Genomic DNA, 21,382 nt, shown 5'->3' on the forward strand with positions numbered 1-21,382 from the left:
AGGCAATGTACATAAAGCCCTCCACACATAACTGATGCACAATAAGTGACAGTTAATATTATGCAACAAGAATTTCCTGGGGGTTTTATAATTAATTTTTATTTGTGTGGAGTTTCTTCCCTCTCTTTTACTTTAATCCTTTTTTGGGGGGAAGCATCACTAGTCACACCTCACGGCAGCTTTGACCTCCCAGGCTCAAGCAACCCTCCCACCTTAGCCTTCTGAGTAGCTGAAACCACAGGTGTGTGCCACCACACCTGACTAAATTTTTTTATTCTTTTTTTTTTTTTTGAGACGGAGTTTCGCTCTTGTTACCCAGGCTGGAGTGCAATGGCGCGATCTCGGCTCACTGCAACCTCCGCCTCCTGGGTTCAGGCAATTCTCCTGCCTCAGCCTCCTGAGTAGCTGGGATTACAGGCACGCGCCACCATGCCCAGCTAATTTTTTGTATTTTTAGTAGAGACGGGGTTTCACCATGCTGACCAGGATGGTCTCGATCTGTTGACCTCAGGATCCACCTGCCTCGGCCTCCCAAAGTGCTGGGATTACAGGCGTGAGCCACCGCGCCTGGCCTTTTATTCTTTAATGAAACAGAATCTTGCCATATTGCCCAGGCTGGTCTTGAACTGGGCTCAAGCGATCCTCCTGCCGCCGTCTCCCAAAGTGCCAGGATTACAGATGTGAGCCACCGCACTCAGCCTTTTTTTTTTTAATTGTAGTAATACACATAGCATAAAATCTACCATTGTAACCATTTTTAAGTGTGCAATTCAGTGGCATTAAGTACATTCACAATGTTGCGCCACCATCACCATTATGCATTTTCAGAACTTTCTCATTATTCTAAACTGAAACTTTGTATCTATTAAACACTGACTCCCTGTTCCTTCTAGTCCCTAATAACTTCTGTTCTACTTTCTGTTGCCGTGAATTTGACTATTCTAAGTACCTCATCTAAATGGAATCATACAGTATTTGTCCTTTTGTGTCAGGCTTATTTCACTTTGCATAATGTTTTCAAGGTTTGTCCGTGTTGCAACATGTGCCAGAATTTAATTCTTTTTCAGGATGAAACAATGTTTTACTGTATACAGTCACCACTGTTTATCCATTCATCTGTTGATGTCTTCTCTCTCTTTTACAGCTCTTCAAATTCATCAATTTTAACAGGACCATGAGCCAGCTCTCCACAACCATGTCTCGATGTGCCAAAGACCTGTTTGGCTTTGCTATTATGTTCTTCATTATTTTCCTGGCATACGCTCAGTTGGCATACCTTGTCTTTGGCACTCAGGTCGACGACTTCAGTACTTTCCAAGAGTGTATGTAAGTATATATGAAATTAAGAAGAAACATTTAATCAGAGTTGTCACTGCTTCTCAAGAATAAATCTTCATATGAGGTTGCTATGTGACCACCACGCATTTAAAACTAGTTATTTTAAATAAGAATTAATTACCTTTTCCAAAAACATTGATCTACCAATGCAGAGAAGTCAATGCATCCTGAAATGCTGATGCTTAAGATAGCAGCCCTAAAGTAGTAAGACAGAGGTGAACAGCCATGGGAAATCAACACTGTTCTGAAGACTGAGGTTTTCTTTGCACCAAATGCAGATGGTAGCTTCTAGAAGGCTGTTTGCCTATATTCTTACTCTGTTGAATATTGTTGCCATATATTTTGAACTTCAAATTATTTTCTGAGAAAAAAAAAAAAACAAAAAACAAGGTATTTCTAATATTCTAGGGTAAACTCAGACCAGTACAAGAATTTTCAGTTTTTTTCCAAAGATCCCAAATATGAAATAAAACAACAACAAAAAGCAGCCAGTGTCAGATTTCTATGCCATTTAGAAAGGAGTTAGTTTAAAAAGGAATGGAAGTTAATAGGGTTTTGTGCATAGATATCTCTAATTAATATTGCTGTTTGATAAAAGTCAGGAATGGAAATGATTTTACTGAAACCCAGCACTGGCAACACTTGACCACTTTGACCCCATTTGAGTAAATGTCAGAATATTTGAACACAAACCATTTTGGCTTTTTTTTTTTTTGAAGCAGAGTCTTGCTCTGTTGCCCAGGCTGGAGTGCAGTGGTGCAATCATAGCTCACTGCAATCTTGAAATCCTAGGCTCAAGCAATCCTGCTGCCTCAGCCTGCTGAGTATCTGGGAATACAGGTGTATGCCACCATGCCTGGCCAATTTTTTACTTTTTTGTAGAGAAGGGGGTCTCACTATGTTACCCAGGGTGGTATTGAACTTCGGGCCTCACAGTATCCTCCTACCTTGGCTTCTCGAAGTGCTGGGATTACAGGCATGAGCCACCACACCAGGCCCTTTTTTTTAAAAAAAAAAAGAGATTTTTAACTTTAGACCCAGGGTGACTGTTGTCAAGGTTTAGAGTCAATATGTTTTATCTAGATTATGTGTTGAATTATTATAGCCAATTGCTTTATAAATCATTGAATAATAATTGTATTTTCTCTTTTTCTTTTTTGTTGTTGTTTTGTTGTTTTGCTTTTTTTTTTTTGAAATGGAGTCTCATTCCATTGCCCAGGCTGGAGTGCAGTGGCACAATCTTGGCTCACCGCAACCTCTGTCTCCTGGGTTCAAGTGATTCTCCTGCCTCGATCGCCTGAGTAGCTGGGATTACAGGCACACGCCACCACACCCAGCTAATTTTTGTATTTTTAGTGGAGACAGGGTTTCACCATATTGGCCAGGCTGGTTTCGAACTCCTGACCCTGTGATCAGCCTGCCTCAGCCTCCCAAAGTACTAAGATTATAGGTGTGAGCCACTGTATCCGGGCTGTATTTTCTTTTTAAAATGGAAATAACCTATGTAGCATGAAAGCATGTTATTATTGCAGAAGGCTTTAATAACTGATATCAGTAGCAAGACTTTATAAATGGGATTGACAATTTTCTATTATTTGGCAGCTTACCTATACTGCTAAAAAGTCCAAAAGTATGAAATCATCTTTAAGAAATGTTGCATCAACTACTGGACATTCTTTGCTTTTGTATTGTGGTGTTTTGTTTTATTTTTATAGCTTCACTCAATTCCGTATCATTTTGGGCGATATCAACTTTGCAGAGATTGAGGAAGCTAATCGAGTTTTGGGACCAATTTATTTCACTACATTTGTGTTCTTTATGTTCTTCATTCTTTTGGTATGTACATTTTTATTTATAGTGAGGTTCATTTTAAACTTCATATTTATAAATCCTTGTCTTCTCTTTTCTCTCATACTCTATGTCCTATCATTTTTAAATAAAGACCCCAGGGAGTAGAAAAAAGTGTACATACTGGAAAAATTTTTTTCCTTTTATTAATTCACAGTTTTAAGCCTCATATCAAATATCTTTTTCATGGTCTTTCGTTTCTCCATATATATGTACCTATTCAATGCAAAAGAGAAATTAGATCACATGCAAATTTATAAAGATACCTAAAATAGTGCTTTGCCTGAAAAGTAGAATATGTTTACATGCTTTTTAAACACATATGTCAGCACTCTTTTAGTCACTTGCTAGCATGACTTTTCATTTCTCTCTTCTTTTCTTTTTAAAAAATAAGAACTGAAAAGCAAGCTAGATGCAGGATGTCAAGAGTAATAGTTGAATGAATCATTGCATATCAAAATTAGGATATTCTGTTTTAAATTATTTATATTCCATTCATCTAGAGACCACCTACAGAGAATATTCAAATAGTTAAGTTTAAAACTAAATGTAACAAAGAATGGAAATTGCATTAAAATATTTTCAAAAATAATTTTTTTATTCTCTTGATTTGGTACCAATTAATATTTTTAATGTTTTTGCCTTAAGTTAATTAAGATGTTTTTAAAGGTGTTTTGTTCTTTTTCTTAACATTTATAGATTCACTTCTCCACTGAGAAGATGTTAAGCCAGCTTAATTTAGGCAATATTTTTCATCTAAATGCTAACAGTCATCTTAAGAACAATCATCTTAGGAAAATAACAACATTTTTTCCATTTCAATAAATTGTGTAAAGATCACTTGTAGAGGGTTGAGTGATCACATTTTCAGTAATTCAGTGTAATAACTCTAAAGTTAGTACAGGTATTACTGGTTAAGTGTATGGTATTTACTGATCGGGTATTAGATGTACTGTATTAATTTTCTATTTTTTAAAATATGTTTTTTCTGAAGAGACACAGCCTCTGGTGTAAAACAAAGTTGTGTTCCCTAGCTGTACTTTAACAGGACTGAAAAGGTCAGGGATATCATTCAAGTTCATATATGTCTTGCTGTATGCATGAATCATGGCTAGTATTTAAACTTACGCTTCTTAAGCTTCTTCTTCATATCATATATTAAAGAAAACAGTAGAAAGAAGAATAAGCCTCTGTCACTCTACCATTGGTAGTACTTTGGATTCTAGAGGACCTGAATCTCTACTAAGAAAGCAAAAACCAGGAATTGAGAGTCTTGTACCTGACCCTTCAGTTGATCTCAGGCCACCTAGTTTTCTCCATTTATTAATCTGCCAAACAAAGGATGGATAGAATCGTGACAACTGGAAATGCTCAAATGTGGATTGTTTGAATGTTGTCCTTTAGTAGGTAGAACCTTCTATAGTATTCAGTCATCTTACCAAATCAGTCACCAGAACATGAAAAGAAGCTCTTAGTTTCTATCTTTATACTAAAATTGGTTTTTGTACGACTACGCAAAAAAGAATTGCTCTTCTTGCATCTCCCAGAGATATACATAGTTAGATAGATAGATAGAGATAATAGATAGATAGATAATAGATAGATACATATATACATACAAACACACATAGATACATTGATAGATACATAGACACATACATACATACATAAAAGGCTGCTTTCAATACAAACCTGTCTTTTAAGGATGTGACAAGTTAAGTGTGGGGTTGGCCACCATTCTGAGCTGATTGCCTGGTGTTAGTCTATTGCCCCTGTTTAACAAGAAGGCACAGTGGTATGAAGTGGCGCAGCTGAAACAAGATAACCCCACTCTTCCCCCACATCAATAGGAAAGACATCCTGGTGCAGACGTCCATCTGATAATTAAGGGAACCTTGGGAGACAGGATGGAGAGGAGGGTGAGCTTCCTCTTCCCATACCTTCAAGAGCCTTTCTTAAGCACTTTCTACTTTTTGAAATCTCTTAGCAAATCCTGCTGTGCCCTGAAGTCAAGGATTGATATTGAGAGAGCTTTAGAGGACCCAGATTTTGATCCATTTCAACTAAGATATTGGCAGGCATTAGTTAACAGCCACTTGAAGCAAAAATAGAACATTAGATGCCTGAGTTGGAAGAGAGAAGGTAAAAGGTGTTACTTGGACTGCAATTATCTGCACTTGGAATTGAGCATTTAGCCAAAAACTTATATGTATTCTATATTCTATTCTCATTTCTGCTACAGAATCATAAACAATATCCTTCCTTAATATAGAGATTCATAGCCCACTAAAATAAGAGAGCTCTCATTTTGTTCATTTCTCAATCATTTAATAAGTATTTACTGAGCCACTATATTCATATTTATTATATATACTGTATAATAGTATAATATACACTGTAGTGATTTTTGTGGATTGTATACTATGAGTTAGTATGTTAGATACTGTCACTATCAGGGTAAGGAAAACAGCCTGATTCTGCCCTTAGGAAGATTCCTCAGAGTTGTAGGGAAAACAGACATTATCAAATACACAACTCTATAGTTACAAACCACAGTTATGTGTTAAAAGGAAAAACAAAGGAAGAGCATGACCTAATCTCCTGGATACAGTGCTTTGAGAAAGTCTGTTGTTGGAAATACAAACAATTACTACTGGGAAAGGGGAAGGTCAGAAAAATGAACTCACCATTACTGAATAGTAATACAGTAGCTATCACTTAGTTAGCACTTACCTGCATCAGGACCTAAAAGCACGTTACATAGATTGTCTCATTAACCAGCCCAACAAATATGTAAGGGAGTTACTACTATTTTTCTCATTGTATTAATGGAAAACAAATAAATAATTCTTTAAAATTAGACTTAGAATAGTTAAGCAACAATCTTAGCAGTACTAGGGCTGAAACCCAAGTTTGCTTCACTCCAAAGTCTACCTCTCTTCCAGAAACTTTTTCTTTACTTTCTCCCTACTAGGCCTGCTGTATTCCTGTTTGCAACAGCCTTTTAAACTCTAAATGTGTCTTATAAATTTCATATATGATTATATTAAAAAACTTGGAATAAACATACATTTCTACTTATCTGTGTTAACTGTTGAAATTTGAAGAGCTTTTTAGAATTCTATACCCTCCAGTAGTGTATGTAAAAGTTTCTAAATATAGAGAACATAGATAAGCAAAAATAACATTAAATAAAATAATCTTACCATTCATAGGTAAATATACAAATATTTTGTATTTTATTTTTGTATCTTTTCAAGAAGTATATCACAAAATGTTTCCTGTGGCATGACTTAACAGAGAAAATAGTCTTCGCAAAAAAATGTGGCAGCAAAACTATTAATTTATGACTTCAGGTCAGGCACAGTGGCTCACGCCTGCAATCCCAGCACTTTGGGAAGCCAAGGTAGGCAGATTACTTGAGGCCAGGAGTTCGAGACCAGCCTGGCCAACATGGTGAAACTCTGCCTATACTAAAAATACAAAAAATTTGCCAGGCGTAGTGGCACATGCCTGTAATCCCAGCTACTCAGGAAGCTGAGACGTGAGAGTTGCTTAAACCCAGGAAGTGGAGGTTGCAGTGAGCTAAGATCACACCCCTGCACTTCAGCCTGGGCAACACAGTGAGATTCTTTCTCAAAAAAACAAGTTGTTTTTTTTTTAAATAAATAAATAATAATTTGTGTCTTTATAAAGCACTCAGATTAGGAAAAAAAAGGATGAACAAAAAGGCATGTGTCAATTTTTTATTGATATTTCCAAATTATATTTATGTTTCTTCCTTTAATTTTTGCCCTCCTTTGATTTACAAACAGAATATGTTTTTGGCCATCATCAATGATACTTACTCTGAAGTGAAATCTGACTTGGCACAGCAGAAAGCTGAAATGGAACTCTCAGATCTTATCAGAAAGGTAGGAAAAGCCTTAATTCTCAGAATTCTTCTGTTTCTGACATAAAATGAGCATTGTTTCAGCCAGATTTCCAAATCAACATTGATCCATTGAAATTGTTTGAAATAAAGAATACATTGCTCTATTTCTGGAATAATTTAAATGTTCCCTGTCTTGGAGTCTTGCTGGATATATTGCTATCTTGAATTTTAATTCTGGGAATCCTTTCATGCCCTGGAAATAAATTATCAATCATCTTTTGACTCTTTAAGAACTGAGCTGGTTCATCACCTTTATTATTTTGACATCTTCTGTAGTTGACTCTCACTTCAGGATCCTGAGTTCAAAATAAACTAGAAGGGAAGATTATATAAAGGGATTTCCATTTTTTCTATTTCAATTACCATTTTTTAAAAAATAAGAATATTTTAAAGGAAAATACTTAGTAATTCACCCTTCACCCTTGACCTTCCATAGCAGTTTTAAAATAGGCAAAGGAAAAGATTCATGAATTCAGGCCGTGGCCTGGGGCCTGAGATCTTTTATTAGGGCACCTTCTCAAGAAGGGTTTAATTGTTAAAAGGAAGGGCAGGACAGGAAAGTTGGGCCTCTTTGTTCTTTTCAATGTAACTTCTTTATTTGGTTTAAAGTATAAAACTTACACAATAACAAATAACCACATTTAAAATACAGTTTGTTTCCTAACATCATTTTGCTAAGTCATAGTGGCTCCTTAACTGTTATTTTTTTTTTATTAGTCCAAGCCTTAGGATTATGTTATCTGTGACTTATGTTGTAATAGAAAACTTCAGCCTCTTAAAACAAAGTCCTTGGGATGGGACCTAAGATTGGCATTGTCTTGATTCTGCATAATAGTTGCTTACATTTTAGCAAATCTCCAGTGTGTATACAAGCATGCCTCACTGTGCACATTTCTGATACACACAAACTTTGGTTGCCACGGTTTTGTTATATAACACCAAACCTTCAACAACACAGTTCAAATTTCAGTTATCACAGTATATTAACTGTGAGTAATAGCACAAAGTACAAACTCCACTGCTAGCTCTTCAGTGTATACAGATCGGTTATCTGAGTAACAAATGTGCAGGCTGAGCAGGCTCAGTGGCCAGTCATGATGCTATGTTCAGTCTGTTGCTAATTGGTCACTGAACATCTGCTATCCAATTCACAGAAAAGCAGTAGTATGGCTTTCTTGTGTTCCAGTAATAAGCCCATGTGACATTTTACAAAAATGGATAGTTGAAAAAGAGAATGGGTGCGGTGGCTCACACCTGTAATTTCAGCACGTTGGGAGGCCGAGGTGGAGGGATCATCTGAGGTCAGGAGTTCGAGACCAGCCTGGCCAACGTGGTGAAACCCCATCTCTACTAAAAATGCAAAAATTAGCCGGGTATGGTGGTGCATGCCTGTAATCCCAGCTACTTGGGAGACTGAGGCAGGAGAATCGCTTGAGCCCAGGAGGCAGAGGTGCAGTGAGCCAAGATCGCATCATTACACCCCAGCCTGGGCAACAAGAGCAAAACTCCGTCACAAAATAAAAAGAAAAGAAAAAGAGAATGAGCTAGCAAAGAAATGAAAAATGGTAACATGAAAGTGAAATTCAAAACAAGAGTAATGATTTATAGAAGAAATACTGAGTGAAGAAGAAACGGGAATGTTGGCATTGCGATCATTCAAGAGATCCAGATATGGAGCCAGGAGAACTTAGTGAGGGCAGGTCTGTCACCAAAAATGAGGAAAATAGTTGTCATAAAATGAATGAAGATGTCTCAAGGAAATGATGCCTGCAAAAAAACTTCACATTAAGGGAAGTCTTATTAGAGATATTTGACAATAATGAAAGTGCAAAATTAAAATGAAAAAACATTGGGCCCAAGCGCGGTGGCTAACTTCTGTAATCCCAGTACTTTGAGAGGCAAAGGTGGGTAGATCACTTGAGGCCAGGAAGTCGAGACAAGCCTGACCAACATGGTGAAACCCTGTCTCTACTAAAACTACAAAAATTAGCCGGGCGTAATGGTGCACACCTGTAATCCCAGCTACTCAAGTGGCTGAGGCACGAGAGTTGCTTGAACCAGGGAGGTGGAGGTTGCAGTGAGCTGAGATTGTGCCACTGCAAACCAGCCAGGGTGACAGAGTAAGACTCTGTCTCAAAAAGAAAAGAAAAGAAAAATATGTTGGAAGCTGATTCACATTAGGAAGGAATATGACAGTTCACTTATGCATAGAAAAGAAGTTCACTCCACATTGTAAAGTATACGACATAATATTATACAATGAAAAGGCAAGTGCTGTTTAAACTACTCTGGATACATTTTTTACAAAGAAATAAAACACTTTAGTTTTCAATATTTCTAATGTTTTACATTTTAGTGTACTAAATCAATATAAGTTTTCTTCTTTTTAAAGTTCCCTATGCATTTATAACTGACACTAAGGGAGTGTTTAATGTTTTGATGAAAGGTTTTAAAGGTCACAGAACAATTGTAATTCTTCCCACTGATTATTCAGATCACTTTGCACAATTTCAGCTTGCCTGGTCACTTACAGTGCTGCACTATGTGCAAAGCAAGGTCAGGTCTGAGGTTTGCTAGTGAAAAATCCTCAGCCGGGGGCAATGACTCACACCTGTAATCCTAGCACTTTGGGAGGCCGAGGCAGGCGGATTGCTTGAGCTCAGTAATTCAACACCAGCCTGGGCAATAAGGTGAGACCCTGTTTCTACAAAAAAAAAAAAAATTAGCCAGGCGTGACTCTAACCTGTAGTCCCAGCTATTTGGGGGAGCTGAGGTGGGAGGATCACTTGAGCTCAGGAGGTCGAGGCCACAGTGAGCCAGAATCACACCACTGCACTCCTGCCTGGGTGACAGAGTGAGACCCCGTCTGAAAAAAAGGGAAAATTCTCATCTACATTTTGTAACCGGGGTGTTTTTTTGGGTCCTGGTGAGGCACAGCTCCCCTGAGAGAATGCTGTGGGTTCTTGGCCTCCAATCTCTTAAAGAATAAATGGTGGTCATATGCTTGTGAAAGTAAATATTGGACCCAAGAAGTGTTGCAGAAAGGTGATTTTATTTAGGTAGAGAAAAGAGAAGGAAAGGAGAAGAGAAAGACTTCCACAAAGAGTGTGGAAGGGGATTCCAGAGGGGAAATCCCGGAGGGGAAAGGTAACTCCCACCATGTGGGAGGGGATTCCAGAGAGCTGGAAATCCAGCGTGGGTGAAGGAGCAGGGGGATTTACTCTGGGAGAAATTCCCACCTTCCCAAGTTCCTCTGCCAATGAAAGGAGTTCCTTTAAACTTCTGCTGGGGTGATTGACTCTTAGTTTCTTCCCGAGCCCACGAAATTCAAACATAAACCGTTAAATCTTCCTGATAGAGAGAGATGGGAGCAGGGCATGGCGCTGGGAAATTCTTGCCCTTAAAACTACAGCCCCTCATGGACCCGGAAAGAGAACACATTCCTTCATTCCCCACTTTGAACAGGAAAATTTAACTTTTGTTGGAATAGAGGTGTTGATTTTTTTTAGCTACTTCCTGCTGAAATGGAGTGTAGAAGGGGCCCTACAGTTGAGGTTTCCTCCAGAGGGGAGCCTTTTAGGGGTGCAGATTGATGTACAGGTTTACCATAGAGCTTACAAGCCAAGGACATTCCAGCAGCAGTATTAAGTGTGACCTTACGGTTTTATAAGAAATGAATATGACAAGGTGGTTAAAGATGAGAGGCCCAGAGTTATAAACGAGCCTAGGAGAGAACAGAGCCAGGTTCTTGAAGGCCTTTAGCCCTGTGTTTGATTGATTTCTGAGTTTTATGCTTAAAACAACACTTAACTGGTTTACAAAATAGCATTTTTTTTTTTTAGAAAGAAACAGGTTTTCCATTTTTCGTTGTTAGCAGATTTAGGGCCATTTTATTTTTAAAGCTATGGTAGCTAAAGAGTTAAGCTGGTTTGCAGGCAGAGCTGCCTTTTGTAGAGAGAATTAGCAGCCTTTTTTTGTTATTAATTAACTTTTGAGATAGCTTATAGTAACTGAATAGAAGTAGTAACCTTTTTAATACCAGCACCAAGTTTTTTTTATTATTTGAGGGATAGCAAAGTTGAGGGTTATAGTCTTATTAATGCCAGGATAAATTAGACTTATGAGGAGTTACTTCTCAGAGGGTTTTGTTGGAAAAGCAGATGTAGATTTTTTAATGGCTTGCAGGTGTATGAAGGGTTATTTCCTTGAACTTTAGGCTGCGGAGTGGAGGGTTTATGATATTTTTAGGAGATATTTAAGGCTTTAGCCAAGTGTGATGAATTTATGCGTTAATTTTCACTACTTTAACTGCAGTTGGGGTAGACACAATAACCAAAAATGGTTCTTTTCAAGATAGGCCTAGAGAGGGAGAGTCTGAGGGGAGAGATTTAACAAGCACCAAGTTTTCAGGGCAGAACAACTTTTTCCCTTTTTTTCTAGGATGTCCTTTAGGCAAAGTTTTGAGAACCTGTTGGTACTTAGCCAAGGAGGTTATATTTTTTATTAGATTTGCTGGGTTTTTTTGTTTAATACAAGATTATTAGTAAGAAAGGGCCATTTATAAAGCAGTTTATAAGGACTGAGTCCTATTTTTTGAGGAGAGTTTTTGGCTTTTAAGAGTGCTATTGGTAATAGAGAAGGCCAAGAGAGGTGAGTTTTTTGTGCCAGTTTTTTAGGTGTTTTTTAAGAATTTTATTTATTTATTTTTTTTTACTTTCCCTGAGGACTGAGGCCTTTAAGCACAGTGGAGATGTTACTGTATCCCTAGAGCCTTGGAAATTCCTTGGGTTACTGCAGCTTTGAAGGCAGGACCATTATTACTTTGAAGACAGTGAGGGAGTTTAAATTTAGGGATTATTTTATTTATTAGGACTTTTATTACTTTTTGGGCTTTCTCTGTTTTACAGGGGAAAGCCTTAACCCAGTTTGTATGAGTATTTACACATACTAGCAGATATTGATATCCCCGAGACTTAGGCATATGGGTAAAGTTTATTTGCCAGTTTTTACCTGGGTAATGTCCAGCTTGTTGTTTCCCAGGGGGAGCTTTGCGATGTGCCAAAGGATTATTTTTTAACATACTTTACATTCTTTGACTATTTGTTGGACAGCCTTGAAGAGACCTTTGTAAATATAGATTTGGCCATTTGATGTGTATTTTTTACACCCATATGGAAGGTTTGATGCAGAGTTTCAAGTACCTTTCACTGGCTGGCAGCAAGAAGAAGCACTTTTTCCTTTTTAGTGGCTAACCATTTTGAAGGAAGAAGATTGTGTTCCTGGGAGATTGCACTTTACATTTTTTGATCAGTATTGAGGTTTAGTTTTTTGGAGTGAGTTTTTCCATATTAAAGGTTTTTTATAAATGCTTATTTAGTTGCTCTTTTTGCCTCTAGGTTAGCTTGGCGATTGCCCTTGGCTACCTTTTTATTTCCTTTTTGGTGGCCCCGACAGTGTAAGACCACTACCTTTTTGGGTTTTTGGACAGCTTGTAATAAGTTTAAAATATTCTTGTGGTATTTAATGGGAGTTCCTGCCGAGGTTAGGACCTTTTTTTCCCTTTTATACAGCAGCATGAGCATGCAAAACCAGGTAAGCATATTTGGAATTTGCAGATACGTTTACTTTTTTTTTTTTTAATTTTAGAACTTGGGTGAGGGCTATTAGTTTTGCTAGCTGGGCAGTAGCACCAGGATGAAGGGAATTGCTTTTAAACACTGTTTGATTACTGACTACTGCATATTTTGCTTTTTAAACTTTATTTTTCACAAAGGAACTTTTGCTAGTGTAAAGGTTAAGGTTAGGGTTGGCTAAAGGAGTATTTAAGCGGTCCTTTTGAGCGGCACAGTTTTGAGCTATAATTTGCTGACGATGATGCTTTGTGTTTGCTTTTGTTTTAGGAAGGAAAGTAGCTGGGTTGAGGGCTGCACATGTTCGCAGCTGAAGTACAGGCCCTTTGAGCATTAAGGCCTGATATTTGAGGAGACGATTGTCAGATAGCCATAAGCCTCCTTTGGAGGCCAGAATTTTAGCTACATTATGTGAAGTCCATACAGTTAGATTGTTTTCTTGCTCTATTTTAACTACCTGTTTAAGACCAGTGTAGCCACCACGGCTATGACTTGTAAGCAGTGTGGCCAGCCTTTTGCTACTGCAGTAATTTTTTTACTTAGGTATGCCACTGGTTGTTGGCTCCCCGAGTTTGGATGAGAACTTCCAGTGCCACTTCTGACGTTTTTGTAACACATAGGGAGAAGTTGTTCCCTGTAGGAAGGCTTAGAGCTGGAGCCTGCAGTGGTGCCTGCTTCACGGTTTGAAAGGCCGCCTTAGCTATTGGGTTCCAGAATACTAAATGGGTGTTAGCTTTTTGGGTTTTCTTAGAGTGTACAGAGGTTTTGTTATTTTACCATATTTGGGAATTTACAATTGGTAAAAAACCAGTTATTTCCAAGAATTCTCGTAACTGTTATAAGGTTCTGGGATGGGGGAAGCCCAGTATGGGTTGAAGACGTCCTTTATTTAGGGCCCAAGTGCCCTTAGACAAGACCAGCCCTAGGTATTTTACCTTCTGTTTACAAAGTTGGGCCTTTGGTTTGGAAACTTTATATTCACAGTTGGCAATGAAGTTTAGGAGGTCCTGAGTGGCCTGCTGACACTAGGTTTTTGAGCTAGCAGCTAAAAGTAAGTTATTTAGATATTGAAGAACCTGGGAACCTGGATGTGAGAAACTACTAAGGTTCTGAGCTAGAGCCTGGGTAAACAGGTGGGGGCTGTTTTTAAAGCATTCAGGTAATACTGTTAGGTGAGCTGAGAACTTTGGTTTAAAGGATTTTTAAAGGCAAACAGAAAATGAGTTAGGATGTAGTGGTACACAGAAAAAGGCATTTTTAAGGTTTAGAACTGTAAACCATTATGCCTCTTCTGGTATTTGAGAGAGCAAGGTGTAAGGATTAGGTACAGCTGAGTATAAAGGGATTATAACTTTATTAATAAGTTTAAGGTTTTGTACCAGCCTTTATTGTTTATTAGGGTTTTGCCCTTTTAAAATTGGAGTAGTACGTGGGTTGTTACAGGACTTTACTAGATCCTGAGCCTTTAAGTCCCTTACAATATTCTGTAGTTCCTTCTTGGCTTTTGGTTTTAGGAGGTACTGTTTTTGGTAAGGAAAAGAGGTAGAATTCTTAAGGCTTATTTGAATTGGACATGCATTTTTTGCCCATTTAAATTGTTTGTTCTTTGCTCAGACTTTAGGATTAATTCCTTTTTGAAATAATGGGCAGCAGAGAGGGATTTTCTCCCTAATGAGGTTTATGTAGATAATGGCTCCTGCTCTGGCCAGCAGGTTCCACCCTAGTAAGGGAGTGGGACTTTTTGGCATGAGGAAATTATGGGAGAAAAGCATATCTCCCCAGTTACAGCTTAGGGGCTGGGAGAAATATCGAGAGACTGCTTGTTTTAGGACTCCTTGGACAGTTACAGACTTAGAGGACAGCTGTCCAGGGCAGGAGAGCAAAACAGAGAAGGCTGCGCCAGTGTTTAGGAGGAGGTTAACTTCCTGGTCCTTTATGGTTAGCGTTATCCGGGGCTTGTTGACGGTGATGATTTGAGCTGGCACTTGCCCCAGGCACCTTTAGTTTTGCCATTGGGTTATTTGGTCAGACACCTTAGGCCCTGAGAACTTTTTCCCCCGGAACAGTGTGCTTTTCAGTGATTTTTTTGGTGGAAAATCCCGGAGGGGGAAGGGAGCTCCCACCATGTGGGAGAGGATTCCAGAGAGCTGGAAATCCGGCGTGGGTGAAGGAGCAGGGGGGTTTATCCTGGGAGACATTCCCACCTTCCCAAGTTCCTCTGGCCAATGAAAGGAGTTCCTGTAAACTTCCGCTGGGGTGATTGACTCTTAGTTTCTTCCCACGCCAGAGAAATTCAAACATAAACCATTAAATCTCCCAGATGGAGAGAGATAGGAGGGGGCATGGCTCTGGGAAACTCTTGCCCTTAAAACTACACCCCTACATGGACCCGGAAAGAGAACACATTCCCTCAATTTCACTAGGTTTTTGTTTTTGTTTTTGTTTTTTTACACACTTAAGGAAATCGCTGTCTAGACGATAATATAAAAAAGAAGCAATTCATGATTCAGTTCTCTTGATATTCCTAAGAACTATTGCATAGTCCTTTCTGCTTTGAGGCAGACAGCTATGGCATATGTAGTAATTTTTGTTTCTGTCACATAAACTTGAATACGTATATGAGTAAAAGACCCTTAGTTCTTCATAACTTACTGAAAGACCCTGACTTTTTCCATGTAACTCTTCCACAAGTGCTTTATGGAAAACTGGATACATTCCGTATTCATTCATCCAGCACGTACTTGTTGAATGGCCAACGTACACCAGGTTATAATAGTTACTACTGTGAATGGACAGTAAAACAAATGCAAAAGGAGAATATACTCAACCAAGTCTTTTTCTTTTCTCTCTCTCTGATAGGGCTACCATAAAGCTTTGGTGAAACTAAAACTAAAAAAAAATACTGTGGATGACATTTCAGAGAGTCTGCGGCAAGGGGGAGGCAAGTTAAACTTTGACGAACTTCGACAAGATCTCAAAGGGTAAGAATCATGCTTCCTGAGCTTCTGAAAAATTCCTGCTTCTAAAGATAAGGGTAGTGATTCCTGGTGATAAGGGTATTTCTAGCTCAAGTACTCATATAGATACTTTTTTTTCCAGAGGCAGGTATCTTTCTGGAACATGTTATAAGTGGAAAACTTACCCCCATTTGGTGATTTTTCCTTTCCTCCTGCATTTCGATGTCTCTGTGTTTAGGGTGAACAGGTACAAGAATGATTTCATCTGTTTCCTCTCTATAATTTCAGGAAGGGCCATACTGATGCAGAGATTGAAGCAATATTCACAAAGTACGACCAAGATGGAGACCAAGAACTGACCGAACATGAACATCAGCAGATGAGAGATGACTTGGAGAAAGAGAGGGTGGGTCTGGTTTAGGAAAATGGGATTTGGTTCAGTACCTGCAACACCACAGATGTAGCAAACACTGTAGAAGAAGTGGGTTTAGTCTCTTGCCCATCCCCCACCCCCCTCTGTCTGTCTCAGTAGGTTTATGTGTTAGTACCCTGTTTATTCCAAAAAGGATATATAACACAATTATGTATAAAAAATGGATTGTTAGCATAATATTAAAAAGTTAAAATGAAGAGCAAAGCAAAACAAAAGTGAAAATAATAGATTTCTAATGAAGCTTAAAAATGCATTCATAAAAACATATGCTTATTAAGATTGGGCTACAGATTGGTCCCTAAGCTTGCTGGAAATCAGCTTGAAAAGAGAAGCCTGATTAGCTGCAGAGTCCACGATGTCCATGAGAGTGAAGAAAACAAAAAAAGACTTACCAAGAGATACAGAATTATTCTGGTTAGTTAGTGGCTTTTAAATTGTTAACTTTTTCTTTCTTTCTTTTTTTTTTTTTTTTTTTTGAGACGGAGTCTCACTCTGTCTCCCAGGCTGGAGTGCAATGGCGCAATCTTGGCTCACTGCAACCTCTACCTCTGGGGTTCAAGCAGTTCTCTTGCCTCAGACTCCCAAGTAGCTGGGAATGCAGGCACACACCATCTTGGCCAGCTAATTTTTGTATTTGTAGTATACATGGGGTTTCACCATGTTGGCCAGGCTGGTCTTGAACTCCTTACCTCAAGCAATCCGCCCGTCTAGGCCTCCCAAAGTGCTGGGATTACAGGTGTGAGCCACTGTGCCTGGCCTAAATTATTAACATTTCTAATAAAATAAAATTGACAGCTGCCTTCCATTTGAATACTTTTTACAAAATAGTTAAAAGTAAACTTAAGTGGGCTTTTATAATCAGAAAAAAAAATAATTGAAAGCTTTACTATTAACTTTCAAAAATAAGTGATTAAACAGCAACAACAAAAATGTATGGTAATTGAGGTACAGAGAACACAGATGATTGTTATTACAAAAGCCACTTTCCTATGAGGAGAAGCCTAGGACAGTGGTTTCTAAATGCTGCTCCACAAAACAGTGCTAGTAGGCAACAGACTGCTCCAGTCGTAGTGCAATTGAAGCATAAAGACAATGAGGAAAATTTTTACAAGGCTGTATTTAGACAAAATTCTTATTCTGAGATTATATCCTTTCTACTTTGGAGCTATTCAATGTGTATCTTTTCTGAAAAGAAGCCTATACAGGTTGAGCATCCCTTACCCAAATACCTGAGTCTGAAATGCTCCAAATCTAAAACTTCTTGGGCGCCAATATGACACTCAAAGGTCATGCTTAAAGGAGACGCTCTCATTGGAGCAGTTTGGATTTTGTGTTTTCAGATTAGGGATGCTGAACCAGTAAGTATAATGCAAACATTCCAAAATATTTTTGAAAATCCAAAACACTTCTGGTCCCAAGCATTTCAAGTAAGGGATACTCAACCTATAATATATTTCTTTTATTATTATTATTTTAAGATGGCTCATGGCCCACTGCAGCCTCAAACTCCTAGGCTCAAGTGATCCTTCGGCCTCAACCTCCCAGGTAGCTAGGACTGCAGGCATTCATCATCATGCCTTGCTAATTTTTTTTTTTCAATTCTTTTGTGGAGACAGGGTCTCACTTTGCTGCCCAGGCTAGTCTCAAACTTCTGGCTTCAAGCGACCTCCTGCCTCAGCCTCCCAAAGTGTTAGGATTACAGGCATAACCACTATGCTAGGCCCATATTCTTCATTTACTTTTTTCTTTGCCTGTTGTGTTTTGAATGTTCTTTCTTGTTCAAACAAAGTTGGCTACTCCTTGCTCTTTGTTAAATTTGCCAGTCTAAAACTGAAAAAGGCAGGATTCCCAGTCTGATGTTAAACACAAAGATATCTCAGATAAATGGCACGCACCCAATTCCTGCTTGTCCAAGTCCTTGGTGAAGCTTCTGTGGGATCTCAGTGTTCTGTTCCTCACTCAGTGACCCCTTGTTTTTCAGGAGGACCTGGATTTGGATCACAGTTCTTTACCACGTCCCATGAGCAGCCGAAGTTTCCCTCGAAGCCTGGATGACTCTGAGGAGGATGATGATGAAGACAGCGGACATAGCTCCAGAAGGAGGGGAAGCATTTCTAGTGGCGTTTCTTACGAGGAGTTTCAAGTGTAAGTGTAAACAAATTGGCAGAATTTGTGTTGACAAGAGTCCAAATGAGATGAGGCAGTTTCCCTCATTTCTGAATTCACTCCTTTCTATTATTAATCATCTGGCTTTTAAAAATAATTTGTATTGGCTAGGCGTGGTGGCTTATGCCTGTAATCCCAGCACTTTGGGAGACTGAGGCAGATGGATCGTGAGGTCAGGAGTTCAAGACCAGCCTCGCTAACATAGTGAAACCCCATATCTACTAAAAATACAAAAAATTAGCTGGGTGGGGTGACGGGCGCCTGTAATCCTAGCTACTAGGGGGGCTGAGGCAGGAGAATCACTTGAACCCAAGAGGCGGAGGTTGCAGCGAGCCAAGATTGCACCACTGCACTCTAGCCCAGGTGACAGTGGGAGACTACATCTCAAAAAAAAAATAACTTGTATTGGTGTTTTGTCTCTTACATAATATGTTTATTTTAGGAATTAGCAAATAAGAACAAAGGAAAACATTAATGTTTCCCATATTTCTGCCACCCAAAAATGTCTATTAATATGTCAGTGTTTGTATCTCTATTTGCATGTGTTTATCAATGTTTTTATATATTTTTATGGCCTAACATATGCTTTGTCTTGGAGAATGTTCCTTGTGCACTTGAGAAGAATAAATATTCTGCTATTGTTGAATGGAGTGTTCTGTAGAAATTTATTAGTTTGTTTACAGTTTTATTCAAGTCTCCCATTTCCTGGTTTATCTTCTGCCTAGATGTCGTATTCATGTTTGAAAGTGGGGTATTAAAGTCTGCAAGTATTATTAGTTGGAGTGCATCCCTTCAATTCTGTCAAGTTTTGCTTTGTTTATTTTGGAACTCTGTTGTTGGGTGCATCATATCTATGACTAATATATCTTCCTAATATGTTGACCCTGTTTTCTCTCTCAATTTGACGAGGCTGAAGAAAAAAAATTGACCCTGTTTTCACAATAAGATCTTATCCACTCTAGCTCTATCTCTAGTAAAATTCTTTATTTTATTTTAAAGTCTTTTTGTTTGATATTACTATAGCCACTCCACCTTTCTTTTGATTGTTGTTTAGATGGTAAATCTTTTTCCGTCCTTTTACTTTAAACCTATGTATATCTTTGAGTCTAAAGTATGTCTCTCCTGTAGACAGCATATAATTGGATCTTATCTTTTCATCCAGTTAGACAATTTCTGTCTTTTGATTAGATTGCTTAATCCAATCCTTTAATGTTATCATTGATATAGTTGATTTGTCTATTTTATATTTTGTTTTCTAGCTTATGTCTTTTTTGTTCCTCTTTTACTGCTTTCTTGTACATTAAGTGAATATTTTTCAGTATGACATTTAATCATTTTAATGATTTTTCACTTCTTTTTAGTCATTTTCTTAGGGGTTGCTCTTAGACTTAATTTGTACAAATTAACTTACAAAAAATTACTTAAGATTTATATTAACTGAATCCAGTGAGATACAGAAGTATCATTTCTATTTAACTTTTTTCCTCTTCCCTCCTTTTGTGCTATATATTCATCTATCTGTATATACATAGAGTCATCTGTATATGTTGCAAATCACATTGTTATAACAATATTACATTTTTATAACACATTGTGTAATATATAGTATATAATTTTATATCGCTTAATGAAGCTGAGAGAAGAAGAGAAAATATATATTTATAAATTTGTATATTAGCCTACTTTTTTTTTTTTTTTTTTTGTTTACCATTTCTCATTCTCTTCATTTGCTCCTCTGGATTCAAGTTATCATCTGTTGTCATTCTCTTTTTCCAATACAACTTTGCTACTGCCTATTATTGTCAAATTTATTACATTTCTGTTATAGGCCTTCAGATCTAACTGTGTACATATTTTTACACAATTGCTTTTTAAATCAGTTAAGGGAAAAAAAGGAGAAATATACATATATACTATACACTTACACAATTGCCTTTACCAGTGCTCTTTGTATTTTCATGTGAATTCTGATTACTACCTGGAGTCACTTGCTTTCAGCATGAAGAATTTCCTTTAGTATTTTTTTGTAAAGCAAGTTTGCTAGCAATGAATCCTCTCAGTTTTTATTTATCTGAGAATGTTTTCCTTTCTCCATTTCCTCTGGCCTCCATTGTTTCTGATGAGAAGACAGCTGCTAATTTTAGTGGGGTCCCATTGTTGTACATGATGACTCAATTTTCTCTCACTGCTTTCAAGATTTTTTTGGTTTTGTCTTTCAGTATTTTGACTATGATATGCCTGGGTATAAATCTCTGAGTTTATCCTACTTGGAAAGTATTTTATCTGCTTCTTTCACTTTCTCTTCTCCTTTGGGACCCCTATTATGCATATGCTTAATGGTATCACATATTTCTGTTCATTTGTCTTTATTTTTTTCCCTCTCTGTTCTTCCGATTGCATAGTCTGTATTGGTCGATCTTCAAGTTCACTGATTGGTTCTTCTGCCAGCTTGCTCAAATCTCCATTGAGCTCCTCTAGTTATTTATTTATTTATTTATTTTGATAGAGACAGGGTTTCACTCCATCACTCATGCTGGAGTACAGTGGTGTGATCGTGGCTCTCTACAGCCTAAACACGTGGGCTCAAGCGATCCTCCTGCCTCAGCCTCCCAAGTAGCTAGGGCTATAGGCACATGCTATTATGCCTGGCTCATATATATATATTTTTTTTTAATTTGTGGAGATGGCATCTTGTTATGTTGCCCAGGTCTCAAACTCCTGGCCTCAAGTGATCCTCCCACCTCACCCTCCCAAAGTGCTGGGATCATAGGCATGAGCCACTGTGCTTGGCCTGAATTTTTTATTTATTATTCTTTTCAACTCCAAAATTTCTATTTGGTTCTTTTTAGTAATCTCTATCTCTTCATTCTGTATTGATGATATCCTGTATTTGATGAGACAAAGTCATCATAGCTTCTTTTTTTTTTTTTAAGAGATGGGGTCTCTCTCATCACACAGGCCAGAGTGCAGCAGCATGATCATAGATCGCTCACTGCAGCCTTGAACTCCTGAACTCAAGCAGTCTTCCCACCTCAGCCTCCCAAGTACCTGGGACTACAGGCATGAGCCACTGCAC

At 38.1% G+C, this 21,382-nt stretch overlaps 1 protein-coding gene across 1 annotated transcript in view; it reads left to right on the forward strand.

Annotated features, from left to right (window-relative positions):
• PKD2 (polycystin 2, transient receptor potential cation channel) overlaps positions 1-21,382 on the forward strand; it is a 75,899-nt gene that overhangs the window by 47,982 nt on the left and 6,535 nt on the right. The window contains exons 8-13 of the mRNA XM_021673255.2: positions 1,145-1,326; positions 3,054-3,174; positions 7,002-7,100; positions 15,610-15,731; positions 15,996-16,113; positions 18,122-18,285. Of these exons, the coding sequence (XP_021528930.2) occupies positions 1,145-1,326; positions 3,054-3,174; positions 7,002-7,100; positions 15,610-15,731; positions 15,996-16,113; positions 18,122-18,285 (806 nt within the window). The remainder of the gene's footprint in view (positions 1-1,144; positions 1,327-3,053; positions 3,175-7,001; positions 7,101-15,609; positions 15,732-15,995; positions 16,114-18,121; positions 18,286-21,382) is intronic.

This window comes from Aotus nancymaae, unplaced genomic scaffold (genome assembly GCF_030222135.1).
Source record: "Aotus nancymaae isolate 86718 unplaced genomic scaffold, 86718_ANA_hifiasm-v0.15.2.pri h1tg000006l, whole genome shotgun sequence".
NCBI lineage: Eukaryota > Metazoa > Chordata > Mammalia > Primates > Aotidae > Aotus > Aotus nancymaae.